At 41.7% G+C, this 19,299-nt stretch overlaps 1 protein-coding gene across 2 annotated transcripts in view; it reads left to right on the top strand.

The window, feature by feature from the left end:
* Positions 1-19,299, top strand: part of NR3C2 (nuclear receptor subfamily 3, group C, member 2) — a 488,297-nt gene that overhangs the window by 452,537 nt on the left and 16,461 nt on the right. For both annotated transcript variants that reach the window (XM_006886991.1, XM_006886992.1), the window contains one exon: positions 5,399-5,556. In XM_006886991.1, coding sequence (XP_006887053.1) covers positions 5,399-5,556 — 158 coding nt within the window. The remainder of the gene's footprint in view (positions 1-5,398; positions 5,557-19,299) is intronic.

Raw genomic sequence — 19,299 nt, forward strand, 5'->3', positions numbered from 1 at the left:
TCAATCCTAAATCATAATCCTTTAATAAAGAATGTGCTCTACTGATAAAAGTATCTTCTTAAAGAAGCACAGCTCCAGCAATAAGAGAGATTGAGATTGTTAACAGCTTTAGTTTGCTTGGCTCCACAGTCCAACACCCCTGATACCAAAAGCCAAGAAATTAAAAGACAAATTGCATTTGGAAAGTCTGCTGTCAGAGACCTCTCCAAAGTACTGAAGAGTAGCAATATCACTCTAGAGACTAAGGTCCACATGATCCAGGCCATGGTCTTTACAGTCACTTGCTATGCATCCGAGAGCTGGACAATGACTAGGGATGATAGAAGGAGAATTAAAGCCTTTGAGCTGTGGTGTTGAAGAACAATATTGAATATAGCATGTTAAGAGAACAAACAGGTTCATCCTGAAGAGGGTGAAACCAGGCGGCTCCTTGGAGGCAAGGATTCTGAAGCTTCATCTAACATACTTTAGACATGTTGCAAGGAAAGATTAGTCCTTGAAGAGACACATCATGCTTGGGAGGGTAGAAGGATAGCACAGGAGAGGACGACTCTTGATAAGATGGATTGATACAGTGACTGGGGTAATGGGATTAGGTGTGTCAGAGACAATAAGACTGGCACAGGATAGAGCAGGGTTTAGGGCTGTTGTAAATAGGGTCACTATGAGTCGCAGGTGACTCGATGGCACATAACAACAAAAATGGTAGTACAGATAAAAAAAAAGTTCTTATTAAGACTTATTATCAAGTTGATTCTGACTCCTAGTGATCTATAATACCAACTACCCATCAGGGTTTCCAAGGTTTTAAGTTGATAGGAAAGCAGGCTGCCCCATCCTTTTCCCACGTAGTGCCTGGTAGGTTTGAACTGCTGGACTCTCAGGTAGCAGCAGACAGAGGCTTTAGCCAGTGCACCTCTAGAAATCCTTTCTTCTTATTTAAACCAAAGCTCACTTCTGTTAAGTCACTTCCAACTCCTGGTCACCCTTCACTAGCTGTTCTAGGCTAGAAACCTTTATATGAGAAGACTCCCCATCTTTCTCCCTTGGTGCAGCTGGTGAATTCAAACTGCCCAACTTCCCAACAAATAATGCACTGTGTCACCGGGGCTCATTGCTTACTACTCACTCATTGCCATTTAGTTGATTCAGACTTAGAGTGACCTCCATCAAGGTCTAAGACTGTACATCTTAGTAGAAGGAGACTGTCCTTCTTTCTTCCAAAGAGCAACTGTTGGATTCAAACCACACAAAACTGAGTGTTTAGCAGCAAAACACCCTAGAGACTTCGGGACCAGAGCATGCCTTTTCTTTCTTTATTTTTTTTCTCTTTTTAGTTTATTTATTCTTCCCCCTCCTCCATTCATCATTGTTTCACCTTCCCATTTCTTACTTCTCACTCACTCTCGTTGCCATTACGCGAGAGCCGACCCACAGCTGACCAAACACTGTTTTCCTGAGGCTGTAAATCACAAGGGAGGAGACTGCCCATTCTTCTCCTATGGAGTCACTACTAAATTTGAACTACTGTGAGGGGGATGCAGCCTCTGTTATTAAGCAGCACAACTCCCTCTGAACTAAGCTACCAGAGCTAGAATGTTAAATTGCACACCTGATACCTAATGTATCATGGAAGGTTTTTAGCAATGACATCAAGAGCATCTTGTGTTTTTTGTGCCTATGGAGGGAAGCAGACAAACTTCCAGCCCAGCTTTCTCTTTACTCTTCCCAGCCTGTAGATGTTGGATGTTTTCCAGAAGCCCTGCTGCATTTAATAAGTAAATTCTTAGATTCTGGGCAGACCTCCAAAATTTGAGGTTTTGCTTACATTCTCTTTATTTGTTGGTTGGTTTCAACTTCTTAAAAAAAGTAATCTATCTTAGAGTTAGTTCAGTATCTTTCAGTTACAGCAGGAAAACATAATAATAAAATATGACACAAGTTGGTTATGACCACGAGAGATTTTGATAGCAGAACTGTCAAAACTACCAGGGTCTTTAGATGAAGACCGTCAAGGTTAATTTGAATAGACTTGCCAAGTATTATTTAAATAAAATATTGAAATGTAGTCACTTTATTCTAATGCTAGATACTTCAGTATATTCTGATTCTGTGGTATGCATAAAAGTAACTGAAAAACTAGAGGATTGCTTTGTGTCATTTATAACTTAAGGAAATAATCCGTTAATGGATGATACAGACTAAGTTGCAAATGTTTAATTCCTCTTAGGAAGTTTGAGGTTAACAGTGACATTTTTAGAGTACTCTAGTGACCTGTTCCATAAGGAGATGCACAGTTAGCCCAAAGATTGCATGTCTCAGTTCAAATCCCCTAGTGGCAACTTGGGAGAAAGATGGACAGTCTCTTTCCAATGCGATTTACAGCCTCAGAAGTCTGATGAAGGGTTGCTATATGAGTTGGAACTAACCTGACAGCACTGAATGAGTGATTAAAATTTTTGTAAAAAGCTAATTTATACTTTCATTATCCAAGATCCTGGTTGTTACTATTCTTCCTTATGTTTTTTTTTAAATTATTACATAATGGGTGTCTTTTTTTTTGTAAAATAAATGTTAGATATTTGAAACATAATGTATCATTTCTGTATCTTATATTATGTGTTTATTTTTCCTCACAAATTTTTTTATAAAAACAAACCCAAAGCTCAAACTCACTGCTGTGGAGTCAGAACTGGCTCATACCAGGCCTTTCTGACCCAAAGATCATACAGAAGGAGTTTAGTCACCTTTGTCCTGCAGAGCCACTGATCAATTCAAACAACTGGAGAGGCTTGGCCTTAGTGTTAGCAGAGGAACTTCTTATAGACTACACCACCAGAATTAGAATTACATCAATTATATATGCAAGTCTCAAGGTTGAAATTCAAGAAGATTATCTAACAGATTGTTGTTGTTATATGCCATTAAGTCGCCTGTGACTCATAGTGACCCTACCTACGTACAACAGCCCTAAACCCTGCTCTATCCTGTGCCAATCTCACTGTCTCTGACACACCCATTCCCATTACCCTAGTCACTGAATCAATCCATCTCAAGGGTCTTCCCCTCTTGCACTGTCTCTACACCCTCCCAAGCATGATGTCCTTCTCCAAGGACTGGTCCCTCCTTGCAGCATGTCCACAGTATGTCAGAAGAAGCTTCAGATTTAGAAGTTAATTCACAAGCTATAGAAGACCACCACCATTACTACCTGTTACCATAGAGTTAGTTGATTTTGACTCACTCTGACCCCATATGTGTCAGAACTGTGTTCAGTAGGGTTTCTAATGGCTGGATAGGGGATGTAGATCACCAGCCTTTGTGCCAGGTGCCTCTGGGTGTTATAGAAGAAAGTGAGACTTTTTAGAAATAGTATTATTTCTTAGTCAAAAACATAGTTCACCATTACAAAGTGTGTTTTGATGACCATCAGTTGTGACAAATGAGAATAAAGCATAAAACTAAAAGAGCAGTTTTAAACTCAGGATGTTACTACCATAGGCAGGCCCTGGATGATGCAGATGGTGAAGTGCTTGACTATTAGCTTAAAGGGAACTGGCTTGAGTCCACCCAGATATTCCTCAGAAGAAAGGCCTGGCAGTCTGCTTCCAGAAGGTCTCAAGCCTGACAGCCTCACGGAGTGCAGTTCTACTCGGCATATGTGGGGTTGGTAGCCAAGAGACAGAATCAACTTAGCAGCACCAAAAAAACCACACAAACAAAAATCCTGAAAATTAAGTTCCAGGGGATTTTATTTTTCAGTGTTAAAGAATACACAGAACTTTGTATTGGGTGTAATTGTCCAAAAGCACATAAGTAGATTTTTCACAGGAGATAGTGTTCACTTACACACTGCCCTGCTCCTCCCTGAACACGTGTGCTCTTTCTTCAGTAACAGTGATTTTATCATGTCCCGGGAAAGAGCATCTCCTCACAGCAGCTCAAAGAATGTTCTTGAGAAGTTTACAGATCCTGAATTCTTTTTAAGTGATATTTTAAAATTTTAAATATAAAGGCTAGACACTGTATAAAAGAAAAGAAATATTATCGTTACTTTTCTACCTCATCATGGAGAAAGAAAGTGGTATGTTTTCTCTGGAAGTTCTGTGTTTTGCCTGAGTGCACAACCACCATGGTCCTAGCCCCCTTGCACCATAAAACTAGCATTCCAACCACCATGAGATGGTCTGGGAGGAGGCCACATGACACTTGTCTGAGTGATATTATAACTTCTTTGTGTAAGTGGTCTTTTTCCTGAAAATGGTTTTGATGCTTCAATTTAAACAGGAATGTTTTGCTTTCTAACCTTAACCCCAAACTAAATTGTTTGTGACTCTTCCTTTTGTTCCAGAAAACCAAATTCTGTTTTCCTACCTCTTAAGTATTGGCAAGTTAGGACTCCTATAACACTTTTGTTCCAGACCGTAAGGCAATGTAGTATTGTGATTAATAGTTAGGCTTTGGAAATAGACAGACGTGGGTGTATCCCCTTCCTTGTTATACACTGAATGTGTCCTTACACAAGTTCAACTCCTGATCTTCTGTTTCCTCATTGTTAATATGAGAGTGGTGGTTATGTCATAAGATTCATGTCAAAGTTAAGTGGGCTAACATATGTCAAAGCCAAGTATATAAAAATATGTATCTGGTAAGTGTTGTTGTTGTTGTTGTGTACCATAGAATCAAAACCAACCCATAGCTGACCCTCTGGCAGGTTTTCAGAGGCAGTTAATCACACCGGAGGAGATTGTCCATCCTTCTTCAGTGGAGCAGCTGGTGGCCTCCAACTGTGTGCTTTCTGGATTGCAGTGCAGCTTCTTGCCACTAGGCCACCCGTAGTTACTACGATTTGGCACTGGTGATATAACACATAATGTGTTGGCCACTAACCATAAGGGTGATGGTTCAAATCTCCCAGCCATTCTGTGGAGGAAAGAAAGCTGCAGAGTCTCCTCCTGTAAAGACTTACAGCCTTAGGAACACACATGAGTGAGAACCATGGAGGCACAGTCGCAAAGTGTTTTTCTAATAACTGAGAAAGGCCGTTCCCACCCACCAACCTCTGCACAGGAGAAGGAAGTGGTGGTCTGCCTCCATGATGAGTACAGCCTTTGGAAATTCTGTGGAGCAGTTGTACTCTGTTCTATAGGATGCTCTAAGTTGGAATCCACTCAGTAACCATAGGGAATGAGATGTGGAATGATGTGTCTTTCGGGGGGTTGGGGCGACGGTGAGAGGGGAGAGAGAGAGAAGCATAACTGCCATACTTACTCATGCCTGCCATTACTCGAGATCCATTATCAATCTACAAGTGTTGACCTTACAAAATTCTAGGAGTTGCTAAAGTTGCTAAAGCCCCTATCCTGAGGATTTACATATCTGTATCTTTTAAATGCAGTTCCAAAGGATGGCCTCAAAAGCCAGGCTGCATTTGAAGAAATGCGGACAAATTACATCAAGGAACTGAGGAAGATGGTAACTAAGTGTCCCAATAATTCCGGGCAGAGCTGGCAGAGGTTCTACCAGCTGACCAAGCTGCTGGACTCCATGCATGACGTAAGTAAAGCCCCTTGGACCTGCTAAAGAAAGGCTCACCAAACATGCGCTTATGGCCCAACTAAATCAGGGGTCTGATAAAGAGCTCCCAGGGCTGCTGGGAAGAATGATCCCGTTGGGGAATTATCCAGTGGGAGGCAAGAGTTAAAAACTGACCAGGCAGGAAATCTGTTCATATAACACGTGAAAAACGAACAAGCCTCATTCAGAACAAAGGGTGTGGCCCTTCCAAGCATGAGCCACAAACTACATGCCAGAGAAACTAAACCCTTGCCCTTGACCAAGGAGGGTGTCCAGATTTGCTACAGGTGTCAGATTGAATTTCAGATTTTTGCTTGCAATTTAGGAAATGTTTGGTTAATAAAAATGTTTGCCTTCACATTGTATAAATAGTGTCCGTCTTCTACAACTGTTACTCTAATAACCCAACCTTTCAAAAACATTGTTAGTGGTGTAGGGCCAGCTTGGATCATCTCAGTCGTTGCCAGTGAAAGTTATGTCCATTGTTTTTTCATATGCATCACCACTTCTGCCATGTGTAAATAAGGAGCTTGTTTATCATTTAATCAATTGTAGGAATAATCGAGGTGGTACCTGTTCCTGCAGAATATTGAAGTGGATAGATTGCTTTGTTAAGCCCCTTAAATGATGTTTCTTATTCTACTTTAGAAGCCATTTATTCAGTTCTGGCTCAAATAAACTTGTAAGCAGTCATGCTGACTTTTGCATCTGTGATATTTTCGTACTATCTTCTGGAGAATTTCTTTCTCAAGTCCAGCCTATATGATTTGCATAGGAATTTCTTTTTCAAGTATGTCTGTTGGGCTGAAGAATAATATTCACAAGCTTGATGACGAATAGTAATAATAGTGAAACAATGGTTCCTGCTTTAGAGGTTTGTTTATGCAGGTGCAGTGTTACCTCAGTATAATGGCCAGGGTTGATCAATAAAGGAATGCCGCTTTCCAGTGTGGTGATGAAGTGTGGTATTCTCTCCATATCACACTGACCTTTAACTTTCTCTGAACTCTTCATACAATAGTCCCGTTTCAGCAAGGTCAAGTTAAAAAAAAACAGTCATTAGCTGCATACCAATGACCTGAAAGTTTTGTGGAATATCTTAAGGATGAGAAATGATGATAAACAAGACTTTGGGGGAAATGAAGTAAAGAAAAGATGTGAACAAAAGCACAAAAGGAAATCATACATAGCAGAGACAATCTTGCCTTTCAGAGGGAAACCACAAGTTATCTTTTTGACGCTTGCATAACTTAATTACTTTCTTTAGTTGACATTGTTGAAAAACTTGCTTCATAGAGCTCCGAAAGTGGTTTTGTGGAATCCTCTGATTTGATCTGGTTGCCTCGTGGGTAGGGAGTTACACTGCCAACCAAAATGAGGCCAGTTTGAATTCCCCAGCAGCTGCAGGTGAGAATGGGGAAATATCCTACCATAAAGATTTACAGCCTCAGAAACCTGGTGGAGGGTCACTGTGACTGGCAGTGGGCTCTGCTGTGGTGTCATTTTGGTGCAGTTGTGGAATTAGGGTGTAACTATAACCACAGAGTACTTGAGGGTAGATAATAAATGGCTTTTCTACTAGTTTGATTTGAATGCCAGTACAGTGCTGCGAATAAGGCAGGAGCTCAATGAATAGTTCTTCAATGGCTGTATCAGAAATGCTGATTTTAGACAAAACTATGAAGGGCAAAGCAGTGGAGTTCTGGCATTGTTTCATCTTGGTTTTAGTATATCTTAAATCAATTTAGAAACAAAAAAAAGATTTCATGTGTACATCTCCCAGTCTCCTGATTGCTAGTACTAAGGGTACTGTGGATTCACTGACTGTGGATTCAGCCACAGAGAGATGTATAGCATTGGGGAAGTCTGCTTTCAGGGATCTTTTCAAAGTCTTGGAGAGCAGGGATATAAATATGAAGACTAAGGTGTACCTGATTCAAACCACAGTCTTTCCAATGTTTTCCACTGCCATGTGTCTGAGAGCTACAGAGAATAAGGATGACTGGAAAAAGAATGGATCCATTTGTATTGAACATCCCTTGGACTTTCAAAAGAACAAAAAATATGTCTTGGAGAAAGTGTAACCAGAGTGTTTCTTGGAGGCAAAGATGGTGAAGCTTCATCAAAAATATGTTGTTAGGAGAGGCTGTTCCTTAGAAAGGGAAATCATGGTTGGAAAGGTGGAGGGTTAGAGAAAAAGAAGACCCTTAACAAGATGAATTGACACAGTGTCTGCAGCAGTGGGATCAAATGTGTCAAGGATGAAAAGGATGGCAGAGGGTAGGAAAGCGCTCAGACCTGTTGTTCATAGGACTGCTATGAGTCATACTTGACTCCATGGTACTTGACAACCACAAGGTGTGTCTAGTTTGCTAAGTTTGGATGTATCATCCTTAAAACCATTCAACAGTCAAGGTTGTGAGCATTTCTATCACCTCTCACATTTTCTCATGCCCCTTTATAACCATCCCCTCTTACCTCCTACTCCCCATTGCTTTTTCTATTGCTTTCTTTTCATATAGATTAGTTTTTATTTTCTAGAGTTTCATATAAATGGAATCGTGCTGCTTCTCCTCTTTTCTTTGGCAGACTTCCTTCACTTAGCATACAAGCACACCTCATTTTAGCCCACTTTGCATTATTGTATTATTGTGCTTCTCAGATACTGTGTTTTTCACTAGTGGAAAGTCCATGGCAAATCCTGTAGAACAAGACCATAAGCGCCATTTTCCAACAACATGTGTTCCTTTTGTGTCTCTGTGTTGCATTCTGGTAAATCTCACAGTATTTCAGTTATGTTCATAATGCAAGTGCACACTTAATAGACTCCAGTATAGTGTAAATATAACTTTTATGTGTACTGGGAAACAAGAAAATCTGTGTGGCTCACTTTATAGAAATATTTACTTTGTTATGGTGGCCTGGAAGCAACCTCCAGTATCTGAGGTATGCCTGTAATTCTTTTGCATGGCACACATCACGAATTCATTCCTTTTTATTGCTGAGTAGTATTCCATTGTATTTTGCTCAGTCACTATTAATGTGCCTTTGATGTGTTTCCAGTTTGATTTTATCTCCCTGTTGTGGGTTGTGTTTCTTGATTCTTCATGAGCCTGATGATTTTCTTGCATGGATGACAGACATTGTACATTTTGCCTTGTTGCATGCGAGATATTTTTGTATTCTCACTAACTGTCTTGATCTTTTTTCTGGACTAGGATGAGGTGATTTGAAAATCCTTTAGTCTTTTTGAGTCTTGCGAGGTGGGTTTGGAGTAGTGCATGGTCTTGCACTAATTTTTCTCCACTGCTGAGACACGGCCTTCCTGAGTACCTTCTGGGATGTCCCACATGTAAGCTCAGGATTTTTCCAGCCAGGATGGTGGGACAGGCACTATTCCTAACCTGCTGGAAGTGCTTAGCTCTCATGTCTGGAATCCTCTCTGTGATTCTTTCCTTTCACATGTGCTCATCATAACACCTGACTGAGGGCTCCCAAGGCTCTCAGTATAGTTCTCTGTCTGGCTGCCTGCTCTGTGTGGGTTTTTTTCCTCTTTAGCACTATGTTCTGTGAACATTTAACCATTGCCCTTGCGTCTGTTTCATCTCCTGATGACCTAGTGGCATCTGACAGAACTGTGCTCCAAAGATTTTCAGTGGCTGGTTTGGCATTTTTTTTTGGGGGGGGGGGAGTACAGAACCAACTCTTCCTCCTGAGGAACTTCTCACCTTTCAGTTAGCAGCTGAGCAACCATTTGCACTGCCCAACGAGTGCCTGTGAACTTTAGTTCCTTTGATCCTCTGCTTCTCCTCTGATCTCCTCAAATCTGAGGACTCATGGACTTCACCTGCCTCCCCTCTCCATATTACCTCCTGAAAATCCCTCCACCGTGATCTGTCTAAGCTCTCCTCAGCCTCACCTTTTCCATTTTGGATTTCTCCACACTCACTATCTTTCATCGACTGATATCCGATGTCTTAGAAAACCTTTTTTTTTCCATGTATTTTCTGAATGTTTTGTTGTTCTGGATGTTCCTTGCATCTTGATCAGAAGGAGGAAACTTGTTAGTATTACAGGCATGCCTCAGAGAGATTACTGGTTTGGTTCCAAACCACTGAAATAAAGAGAGTATCACAAATTGAGTCTACACAAATTTTTTGGTTTCTCAGTGCATTTAAAGTTAGGTTTACACTGCACTGAAATCTACAGTCTACTGCTACTGTCATCTAAAGCAACATTAGGAAAAAGTTTTCAGCAATTGCAAGAATTGTCAGAATATGACACGGAGACACGAAATGAGCACATGCTGTCAGGAAACAGTACTGATAGCTTGCTTGACACCGGGCGCCACAAACCTTATGTAATATTTTTCAAAAACAGTATTTGCAAAATGCACTAAAGTGAAGCACAGTAAGATGAAGTCTGCACATTTAAATAGAGTATTTGTTTTAAATTATCAAAAATATCCATGTTTGCTTCTAGTGGCCTACCAGCAGCATCTTTAATATTTTGCACAGGACAGAGCGGAGTTTAGGGCTGTTGTACATAGGGTCGCTATGAGTCACAAGCGACTCGATGACACATAACAACAACAACAATTCTAGACAGAACATGAAAAGCTGCACTCTAAGTCTAGTAGGACCTTTCTCACACTCACTCACAGGCCAACTCAGACTGAAGACTGCCTTATAGCTTTTTCCTTTGAGGAGATTAGTGAAACAACATTTGTGGCATTTTCTTGAAGAGCAGAAAGAACTACATGGTCACTGCCTCTGTGCTCAGAACCTAGCTCAGGCCACCTTGTGGGGAAAGAGCCTTGGTTTCTCAGGATCACACAAGCAAGAGTGTTCTCTATACTCATCCACGTTCTCCTTAGCAGTGTGCTTGTTATGCCAGGTCCAAGCACGCACATGCACCCAGAGAGAGGCTTTCTTCCATGTGGTGCACATATGTGTTGGCAGAAGGGTGCCAAGGTGAGTAAAAAAATTGGGCAGCAACTTTAATGAGCATAGCCTTCTGAACATCAATCCTTCCCCAAAAAGAGTTCCTTAGAGGGCATCCAAGGCCATGTTCCTATGAGTGGACATTTATTAAACTTTAATGTTTGAGTGTCATATGCAAAACAGGTACTAACTTATTCTCCTTTGAGAAGCAACATCAATAGTAATTTACTAGCTATTACCACCATGTTAGCTGTTACTAGAGTTGGCAGTTAATTTCCGATTGATACGACTTAGGTTTCTAACGCCCTTTATTCATTTCTAGAGATCCAGGATTATTTTGATGCTACAGTCAGTATGTAGAATAATTGGTAAATACTGAATAGCAGTATTAGTCATTTCTGTGGAGGCAAAATTGCCCTTCTATTAAGTAACAGTTTCAAGGTCACACACTTACAATCGATTTTATAGAGTAGTGCTTGCACTTAGCAAAAATGCACCATATTCACAGCAGGCTTGACAGAGCTGCAGAGGGTACAAAATAAACACGACATCGACCCAATGCTGAAATAGCTCCGAGGTGACTGGCAGAAAGCATAATACAGGTAGAAGGTAACCATGTGCCAAAACTAGTTACGTGAGCAGTGGGACTTTTGAGAACACGTTTTTCATTCTTTCATTTGTTGGTGAAACATCGAATGAGTCCTTGCAATGATGCGTCAGTGGTGGCATCTTCATCTGCCTTGAGGGAGATTGGGGTTTGATTTCTGGCCAGTGCATCTCAAAGACAGTCACCACCCACCTGTCAGTGGAGGCTTATGTACTCCCATGATACTTAACTGGTTTCGGGCTAAAGGAGACTAGGAAGAAAGGCCTGACAATCTCCTTTTCTTTTAAATCTTTTTGTTCATTTTTTTATTTACAGGAAAGTACATAAGTGGTGGTCAGTTTTATAACTAACAATGAAAACAAGAACAGTGAGTGGGGGGAGGAAAGAAGGGAGAGCAAGTATCCTAAAGGAAGAACAGGGTCAAAATAATACAGGTTTTTATTTAGCAAAACTCACCCTGTTTTGAAGCAAGCCTGGCAAGGAACCAGCCACCTCTAAGAGCAACAAAGCAGCTCATCTTGAATGCCAGTCCCTGGGTACCAAGCAGGCAGTACAAGGCTCAGACACAAGAGATTAAAGGGAACTTTGAGCTCTAGATTTGCTCCAAAGATGCTTTCTCAACTCATTAACTGTCATTTTGTCTGACACCAAGAATGTTTCCCCACTCTGTCCAGAGTCGAAGATGGCAGAGAAGCGTCATTCTGTGATCCCGAAGCTGGGCTTTAACAAGAAGAACACAAGCAGCTGCCCTTAGACTGATTCTGACTCATAGCAAGCATGCGTGTAATAGGACTGTGCTCCACAGGGCTTTCAACGGCTGCTGCTTTGAAAGATCACCAGCCCTTTCTTCCCACGTGCCTCTGGATAGACTCAAACTACCAGCTTTTGAATCAGCAACGAAGTGGTTAGCAGTTTGTGCCACTCAGGAACTCTGAACTCATTCCAGCCTCCACCAAATCCAGCCCAGTTCTTTGGCGCTGGAATCGCTAATAGATGGGTAACTCAGACTGGCAATCTGCTTTTGAAAATCATACGGCTCATGTAAATAGGTGGTCCTTTCCCATTGTGTGTGGGGTCAGCGTGGGTTGAAAGCCAACTTGACGGCAGCAAACAGGACATTCAGGGCCCCAGGTGCAGGTACAAATTAGAATGCCTGTCTTTACGAACTTCACTTGTCTGGTGAAGTTGTTCATCTCAGTCAACGGTTACTTGAGTGTCTAAATGTGAAAGACACCAAAGCTGAAGTCAGCGAGGTCAGGGCAGCCAGGCAGCCCCTGGGAGATCAGGGGCCAGTGAGACAAGGTCTCTGCCCGGGTGGGCTCACTTTAGTGGGCTGACTCACGCATTGCTATAGAATTGTTACTGACCATTCAGCAGGCTTCCCATGCTGTCAGTCACACAGGAGGAGACTGCCTGTCTTTCTTCTTAGGGAGAGCTGGTGGATCCGAACCACCAGAGAAGTGCTGCCTTTGGGTTAGCAGTAAAATTCCTAAGGGTTAGGGCACCAGAGCTCCTTTTCAGTTGACGGCTAACTGAAGTCTATTCATTGGCAATGCAAAGCTTTGTCAAGAAGATAAAGGAACCAGCTGTGGGTTTTTTTGAAGAAAACAAGAGGAAAGCTTCCAAAAGCATGTCAATGAATCCTTATTTAATTGAAGAAAAATTGTCCCAGAGACTCCATAGATAGCTAGTGGCCGCCAAAAAAACCCCTCTGGGTTCCCTGTCCAGTGCTTGCTCATGACACCACCATCATGACGACCGGCACCGTGCAGACTGGGAGCAGCTGCTTGTTTTTCAGCTGAGAGGCATCTTTGGAGAAGAGGAAAAACTAGCATCTTAGGAACATTAAAAACAGCTGCTCTGCTCCTCGGCTCTCCACACTCCATTTGCATCTGCCCTGGCATCTCCTGGAATGCGCTGTTTTTTTGCGAGGTGCTGGCTTACATCTTGAAGGCAGTGAACCTGGTTTTGTATAAAAATGTCATGCATGTTTAGCAGTTCCCAAAACAAAGTTTTAAGTCAGCCTCAACATCACTTGTGCTGAACAGACTTCAGTTGTGAAGGGCTTTTGTTTTTGCCTGTGATCATTAAAAGCTGATAAGAACCTACCCCTTGCCGGGGCAGGCATCCCGGTGTCACTCAGAGGCCCTCTTCTGCATGACAAAAGGAAACACTTTGAAGATCTGATCGTAATGCTGAATAATTGCTTCCTGTGGTTCCAGAGGAGATGCATGACCACTGAAGTGGCTCTTCTGCAGCCAAGATCTGTGAGCCAAGATTTCCCTTCTCCGAGGGGGAAAGGCAGGCCTGCGGAGCGGAACATCTGGTGTACAGTAAATGCTACACGTGCACGCTGGGGGAGACTTCAGCCTTTACAGGAGAAGGGCGTGAAGTTTCACTGATAGAATAACTAACAAAAGAAAAGAGAGATTGTTGCGAGCTGCCAAAGACCGGTAACAAATTATTTTGAGATTCTCGTTGCTCATTTAATTAGTGGGTGCTTTTGCATCCGGGCTGTGGTAATTTCCATTGTACTTACACTCTAGGTGGTTTCTGAGATAGACACGAACCTATTTTGAGCACTTCTTACCACACACTGAGGAGTGCAAGCCGCAAGCTTGGCTCATGGCACCCTTTGGGCAGCCCTGCTCACTTTCACATTTGATTCCGTCCCGCTTCATTTCGGTCCAGGTGTAACGAAAGAATTCTAAGGTCAAAATTAGAACTAAGTCTTGGAGAAAGTGCAGCCTGAGTGCTCTTGGGAGGCTTGGGAGGCAAGGGTCCTGGAAGCTTTGTCTCGCATGCTTTGGGCATGCTGTTAGCGGAGATTACTCTTGGAAAAGGACATCATGCTTGGAAAGCTGGAGGTTCAGTGAAAGTGAGGAAGACCCTCAACAAGATGGATTGACACAGTGACTGCAGCAATGGGCTTAAGTATTTCAGAGATGATAATACTTTCCACGCTGGGGACACGGAAAGAGCACGGCCTTTCCTCCTGTGCCACTGTCTCTCAGAAACTGGAGTATTTCCATATTTTGGCCCTCAGTTTCTTCCCCTATAAAATGGAAAAAATGCCTGTCTTACAGAGTGCTTTGGGACTTGAATGAAACAGCAAAGATGCTGAGGCATTGAACGTTTACCCTTTCCCCTGGTTTGAGTTTCTGAAAAGTTGTGTCTCTGCACCGCCTAAGAACGTTAGTTGGGTGGGTTTTACATTACATCTTAGCCACAAAGATACCCAGCCACAGCATAGCATCTACCATCAAGGAGCAGATAGTGTCTCTATCCTGAAGGGAGACCGTCCAAGAAAAATGGAGAAAATCATCTGAGAAGAATTAAGAAAATCAGAGTCAAGGAAACACTTAATACAAAAGACTAATGGACCATGCGAATGTCCACTTTCACTCTCCTAAGACCAGAAGGACTACATGGTGCTTGGTTGTCCCTGCTGGCACTCTGATCAGGGCCACCGAAGGTCCTGAACAGAATGGGAGAAAAACGAAGAGCAAAAATTCAGTCATAAATAAGAGCAGGTCTAATGGTGAAATAGAGACAGGTGGTAAATCTAAAACAGTGGCCTTTCAACACCTTTCAAACCTAGAGCTGAACCTACCCCTGGGAACCTGATAGCCAAACGACACGTAGGCCTATAACATGAACAGTGCCATTTTTGACGAATAGCTTTCTCCCATTACTGTGAGTTGGAACCAACTCATAGCTGACCCTCCCCTGAGTTTTCAAGGCTCTAATTACATGAGAGGAGATCTTTCATCTTTCTGAGCTGTTTGTGGACTCAGACTGCCAGGTCAGACCAGGCCACCAAACTCCCTGAGAAGAAATTTTAAAATAACCATACAGTCAAGATAGAAAGAGCAATATCTGTCCAAAAAGGAAACTCAGAAGGCAGGAAAGGGTAGAAAAAAATGTATTGGAAATAGGGAACTCAGAGAGAAGTAGGAAGACTGTTCCTACACTGAGAGAATTACAACTAAAGTTATGAAACAAAATAGGTAAGAGTTGAAGAGTGGAAAAGGAATTTGCTCTGTAGAATTTTACTCAAATGACAATTTAAAATAACAAACCCCTAGACAATCTAAAATGGACAAGTTTATGCACATAAAGAAACCATAAACCATTTCACTATGTGGGGGGAAGATCCACTTCTGGCACATGTCAGTGAATCACAGAGACTTGATTCAGGGCAAATTCTTTTGGTACTTCGAGTTCCAATGCTCGGAGTCAGTATCCCATGCTTCCTGGTAGACATGCCCCAGAGGAGACCCAGTGAACTTGAACCACTTTCTAATCCAATGAAGGGACTGAAGATGTTTGGTTCTGAAGACATCGTGATGGCCAATTGCTGTGAGATGATCATCAAGAAGATTGATGTGAATGAACTGAAAACCTTTGCCCACAGGGCTTACCGGATGCTGTGCAGATAATATGTCCCAAAAAAGCTAAAATACTGTGCCATACATGAAGAAAAACCTCCCATCCCTTTCTTTTGCTTATGTGCATAAAATGATATGATTTGGTTCAATATCTCTAAGGTACCCAGGGAGCATTGGTGGCACTATAGGATAAAGTTGGCATAGTTCAAAACTACGAGGGTTTTCTTAGGAGAAAAGACCTGATGATCTGCTCCCCAAAAGATTACAGCCTAGGAAACCCCATGGGACACCTCTACTCTGTCCTGCAAGGTCGCTGTGTGTCAGAGTCAACAAAGCAACTACCCGGTGCTGGCAGTATTGTGTGAGCATGCATGTGTGTGTACACGTGTGCGTGATATCAGAATTCAAAGCCACATTCTCTCATGCTGAGCTAAACGACAATTTAGTGTAGTTGTTAACAGTGTTAGCTTCTTTCCTTTGGCAAAACTATGACTAAGAAAATTCTAAATAAAGGAAGAGTTGTTTATTCTAGAGTCAGCTAAGTGTTATCTTCCAAGACACCAGGCCAGGGGGGCAGGCGCAGAGGGTGTGAAGACATCAGTGATGCCAGAGACCAAAGCCAAACCCTCTGCTATGGGCCAAACTCCACCACATATTGACCCTGTAGAACATTGTGGAACTGCCACGCAGGGTTTCTAAGACTATTATTTTTACAGAAATAGACTGCTGCATATTTGTCTTGTAGATTGGCGGGTTAGTTAAAACCACCACTATTTTGATTAGGAGTTGATTACTTAACCACTGCACTAACAGGACTGCCAAAGATCAAGACACTTAAAAAAAAAAGATCTTCACAGGTATTGTTGTTGTTGTTATGTGCCGTCGAGTCACTTGCAGTTCATAGCGACCCTATCTATGTATAACAGCACTGAAGCCTGCTCTATTTTGAGCCAACTTCATTGTCTCTGTTACACCTACCCCCAATACCCCAGTCACTGAGTCAATCTCTCTCACCCAGGGTCCATCCTTCAAAGCATGATGTCTCTCCAAGGTCTGGTTCCTCTTTCATAATGCCCAAAATATGTCAGAAGGAGCTTCAAAATCCTTGCCTCTGAAGAGTAGCCTGGTTTCACCCCACCTGGATGGATCTGTTTGTTCTCTTTGCAGTCCATGGGATATTTAATACTCTTATCCAGCACTGCAACTCAAAGGCATATATTCTTCTTCTTCTATGATTTAAGTCATTGTCCAGCTTTCTGATGCATAGTAAGGAATGTGAAGACCATGACCTGAATCAGGCACACCTTAGTCTCTAGACTGACATCATTGCTCTTCAGTACTCTGGAGAGGTCCCTGACAGCAGATTTTTCCCAGTGCAATTTGTCTTTTGATTTCCTGGCTGCTAATACCAAGAGTGTTGATTGTGGAGCCAAGCAAGTTAGACTTTAAATTAGTAAGTCATATGGAAGTTCTGACTTTTTGTCTAGTTGCTGTAATCAGTAGAGTGTTTATTAATGGCTCATCTTGCCTGCTTTCTACTTTCTTGTGATAGATCTGGATTGAAATGTACAGATTTCTGATTTCAGGGGTATGTCTTAATCCATTATGAATTGCCCTGGGTGAATTGTGCTGATGGATGCCAATTTTATTTTTTTTTTAAATGAATTTTTTTCCAATTTTGTCATTGTAACAAAAGTTTACAGGAAAGTTAGATTTTCATTCATTCATTGTTGCACATTTTACGCCCTCTCCCTGCTTTCATGCTCCCTAAGCTGACTTTTTTAAACTAGTTTATTAACAAAATTCTAATACAAAATAGAACAAATTCTTTCAATTTCTCTAACCTCCCCCCATCAAATTGCATAATCCGATGATTAAGCCCCTCTTCCCCGTGAACATCCATATCCCTCTGCTTCCAGCCTCTCCCACCCCTCCTGGATCCTTATACTCATTCTACAATAATGATCTTACACAATATTTATCTTTGTGGGACTGAGTTCACTCAGCATAATGCTCTCCAGTCCTTCTCAAGTTAGGTAATAATTTACAAAATTGTTGCTCCATATGTGTGCTGCATAGCATCCCATTGTGTGAATGTACCATAATTTCTCAATCCATTCATTTGTGGTTGGACATTTGGGCTGTTTCCATGTTCTTGTGATGGTGAATATGTTGCTATTGGTGTGCTGCCTATTTTCTGCCTTAAAAAAAAACAAGCCACAAATTATTTGTATATTTGGAAAACATACATCAAATATATTTAAAAATCTATGAAAAATAGATCAGAATGTTCTATTATTTTGATATTGGAATAAACAGCATTAATGGCCTTGGGTATGATGTGAAAAAACCTTGTTTAGGTCAAAGGTTGATGTGCTTGCTATTCTAGGAGTCAGAACCAGGAGGCCTAGTGGAGATGCAGTCCATCCTGGTTGTAGGAAAGTGTGCATTATTCCTTTATTGATGATGTGAAGCAGGATCAATCAATGGTCATGATTGTGTCTCTCCAAACTCCCTTTGGGTTTGTAAGCTGTTCATGTTGTGATAGATAACAAATAGCTAAATTGCTGTTCTTCCTTAACTTGTTAAAAAAAAATATTACTAACGAGGATGGAGATGAAATGGTGCCAAGAAGTAACAGCTGACAACTTAGGATTAATTGGGAATTTGGCCAAAGGGAATCAACTTCAAGCCAAAGGATTAATATCCCAACAAAAAGAAAATGGAATGAATAAGAGTCTGAATAGAGAGGATTGGGGGTGAAGATGGGAAAGAAACTGATAATATAGTTCCCTAACACAGATAACTAGTTCCCTATGTTGAGGGAACCAGTGCAAGGTGGGAAGCACAATTTTAGAGAATCTAGAGCGACTCTATTTAATATGGTAACCAACTCGCTGTCATTGGCTCACTTCTCTCACATGACATTCCTCCATTGTGTTTCTAAGGCTATACATTTTTACAAGATGAGTCTTCCTTATATTCCTCCCTTAGAGCAGCTGATGTAATTGGCCTTTTAGTTAGCAGCTCAATATAAGATTATGTCATGAGGACTTTTCCCCTAATATGGTAATTACTGGCTATGTGTCTTATGTAAATTTAAATAAAGTGCAATTTTAAATTTCTTATTGACCACATTTGGCATGGTAGTTTCTACCAAAGTTGTACTGGACAGTGCTGATTGATGTAGTCTGTAGAGAGTTGCATGGTTAACCAAAAGTTGGCTCAAGAGAGAGAAAGATGTGGTTTCTTCCCATGCAATTTATAGCCACAGAAAACCCATTGGAGGGTTGCTATGAGTCAATTCTGACTCAGCAGCAGGGAGTGTGAGTTTATTAGGGGAGGACCAAACAGAACCAAGACAACTAAAGCCCTTTATTTTTCAGTTTATTCCAACTGTAGTGAAGTGAGGCTACATGACAGCAGAACTGCACCACACAGTCTTCTAGGCTGTTAATCATTACAGAAGCAGAATGAAGGACTCGCCAAGAGGGAACAAAATAAGACTAGCTGGGATGCAGATGCACTAATCCAGCTGAGAGATGATGGAACTCCTTCCTCCTAAGGAAACTAAGAGATCCTCTTCAGTAGAATTAATGACTGAGTGATAAGTAAGACGTGAAGTTTAGACAAGGAAAGCAGGTCTAAGATGACCCTAGGATTCTGAGGTAAATAGCTATGAGGAGAGGATCCAGGGGTGAGGATTTGTGAGGAGAGATGAACTTATTTTGGACATAGTAGAAACACCTTTAGGATGTGCCAGGGGAGAAGTCAGGGAACA

The sequence above is a fragment of the Elephantulus edwardii genome, unplaced genomic scaffold (genome assembly GCF_000299155.1).
Source record: "Elephantulus edwardii isolate Elephantulus edwardi_28Jun2011 unplaced genomic scaffold, EleEdw1.0 scaffold00053, whole genome shotgun sequence".
NCBI classification, from domain to species: Eukaryota; Metazoa; Chordata; class Mammalia; order Macroscelidea; family Macroscelididae; genus Elephantulus; species Elephantulus edwardii.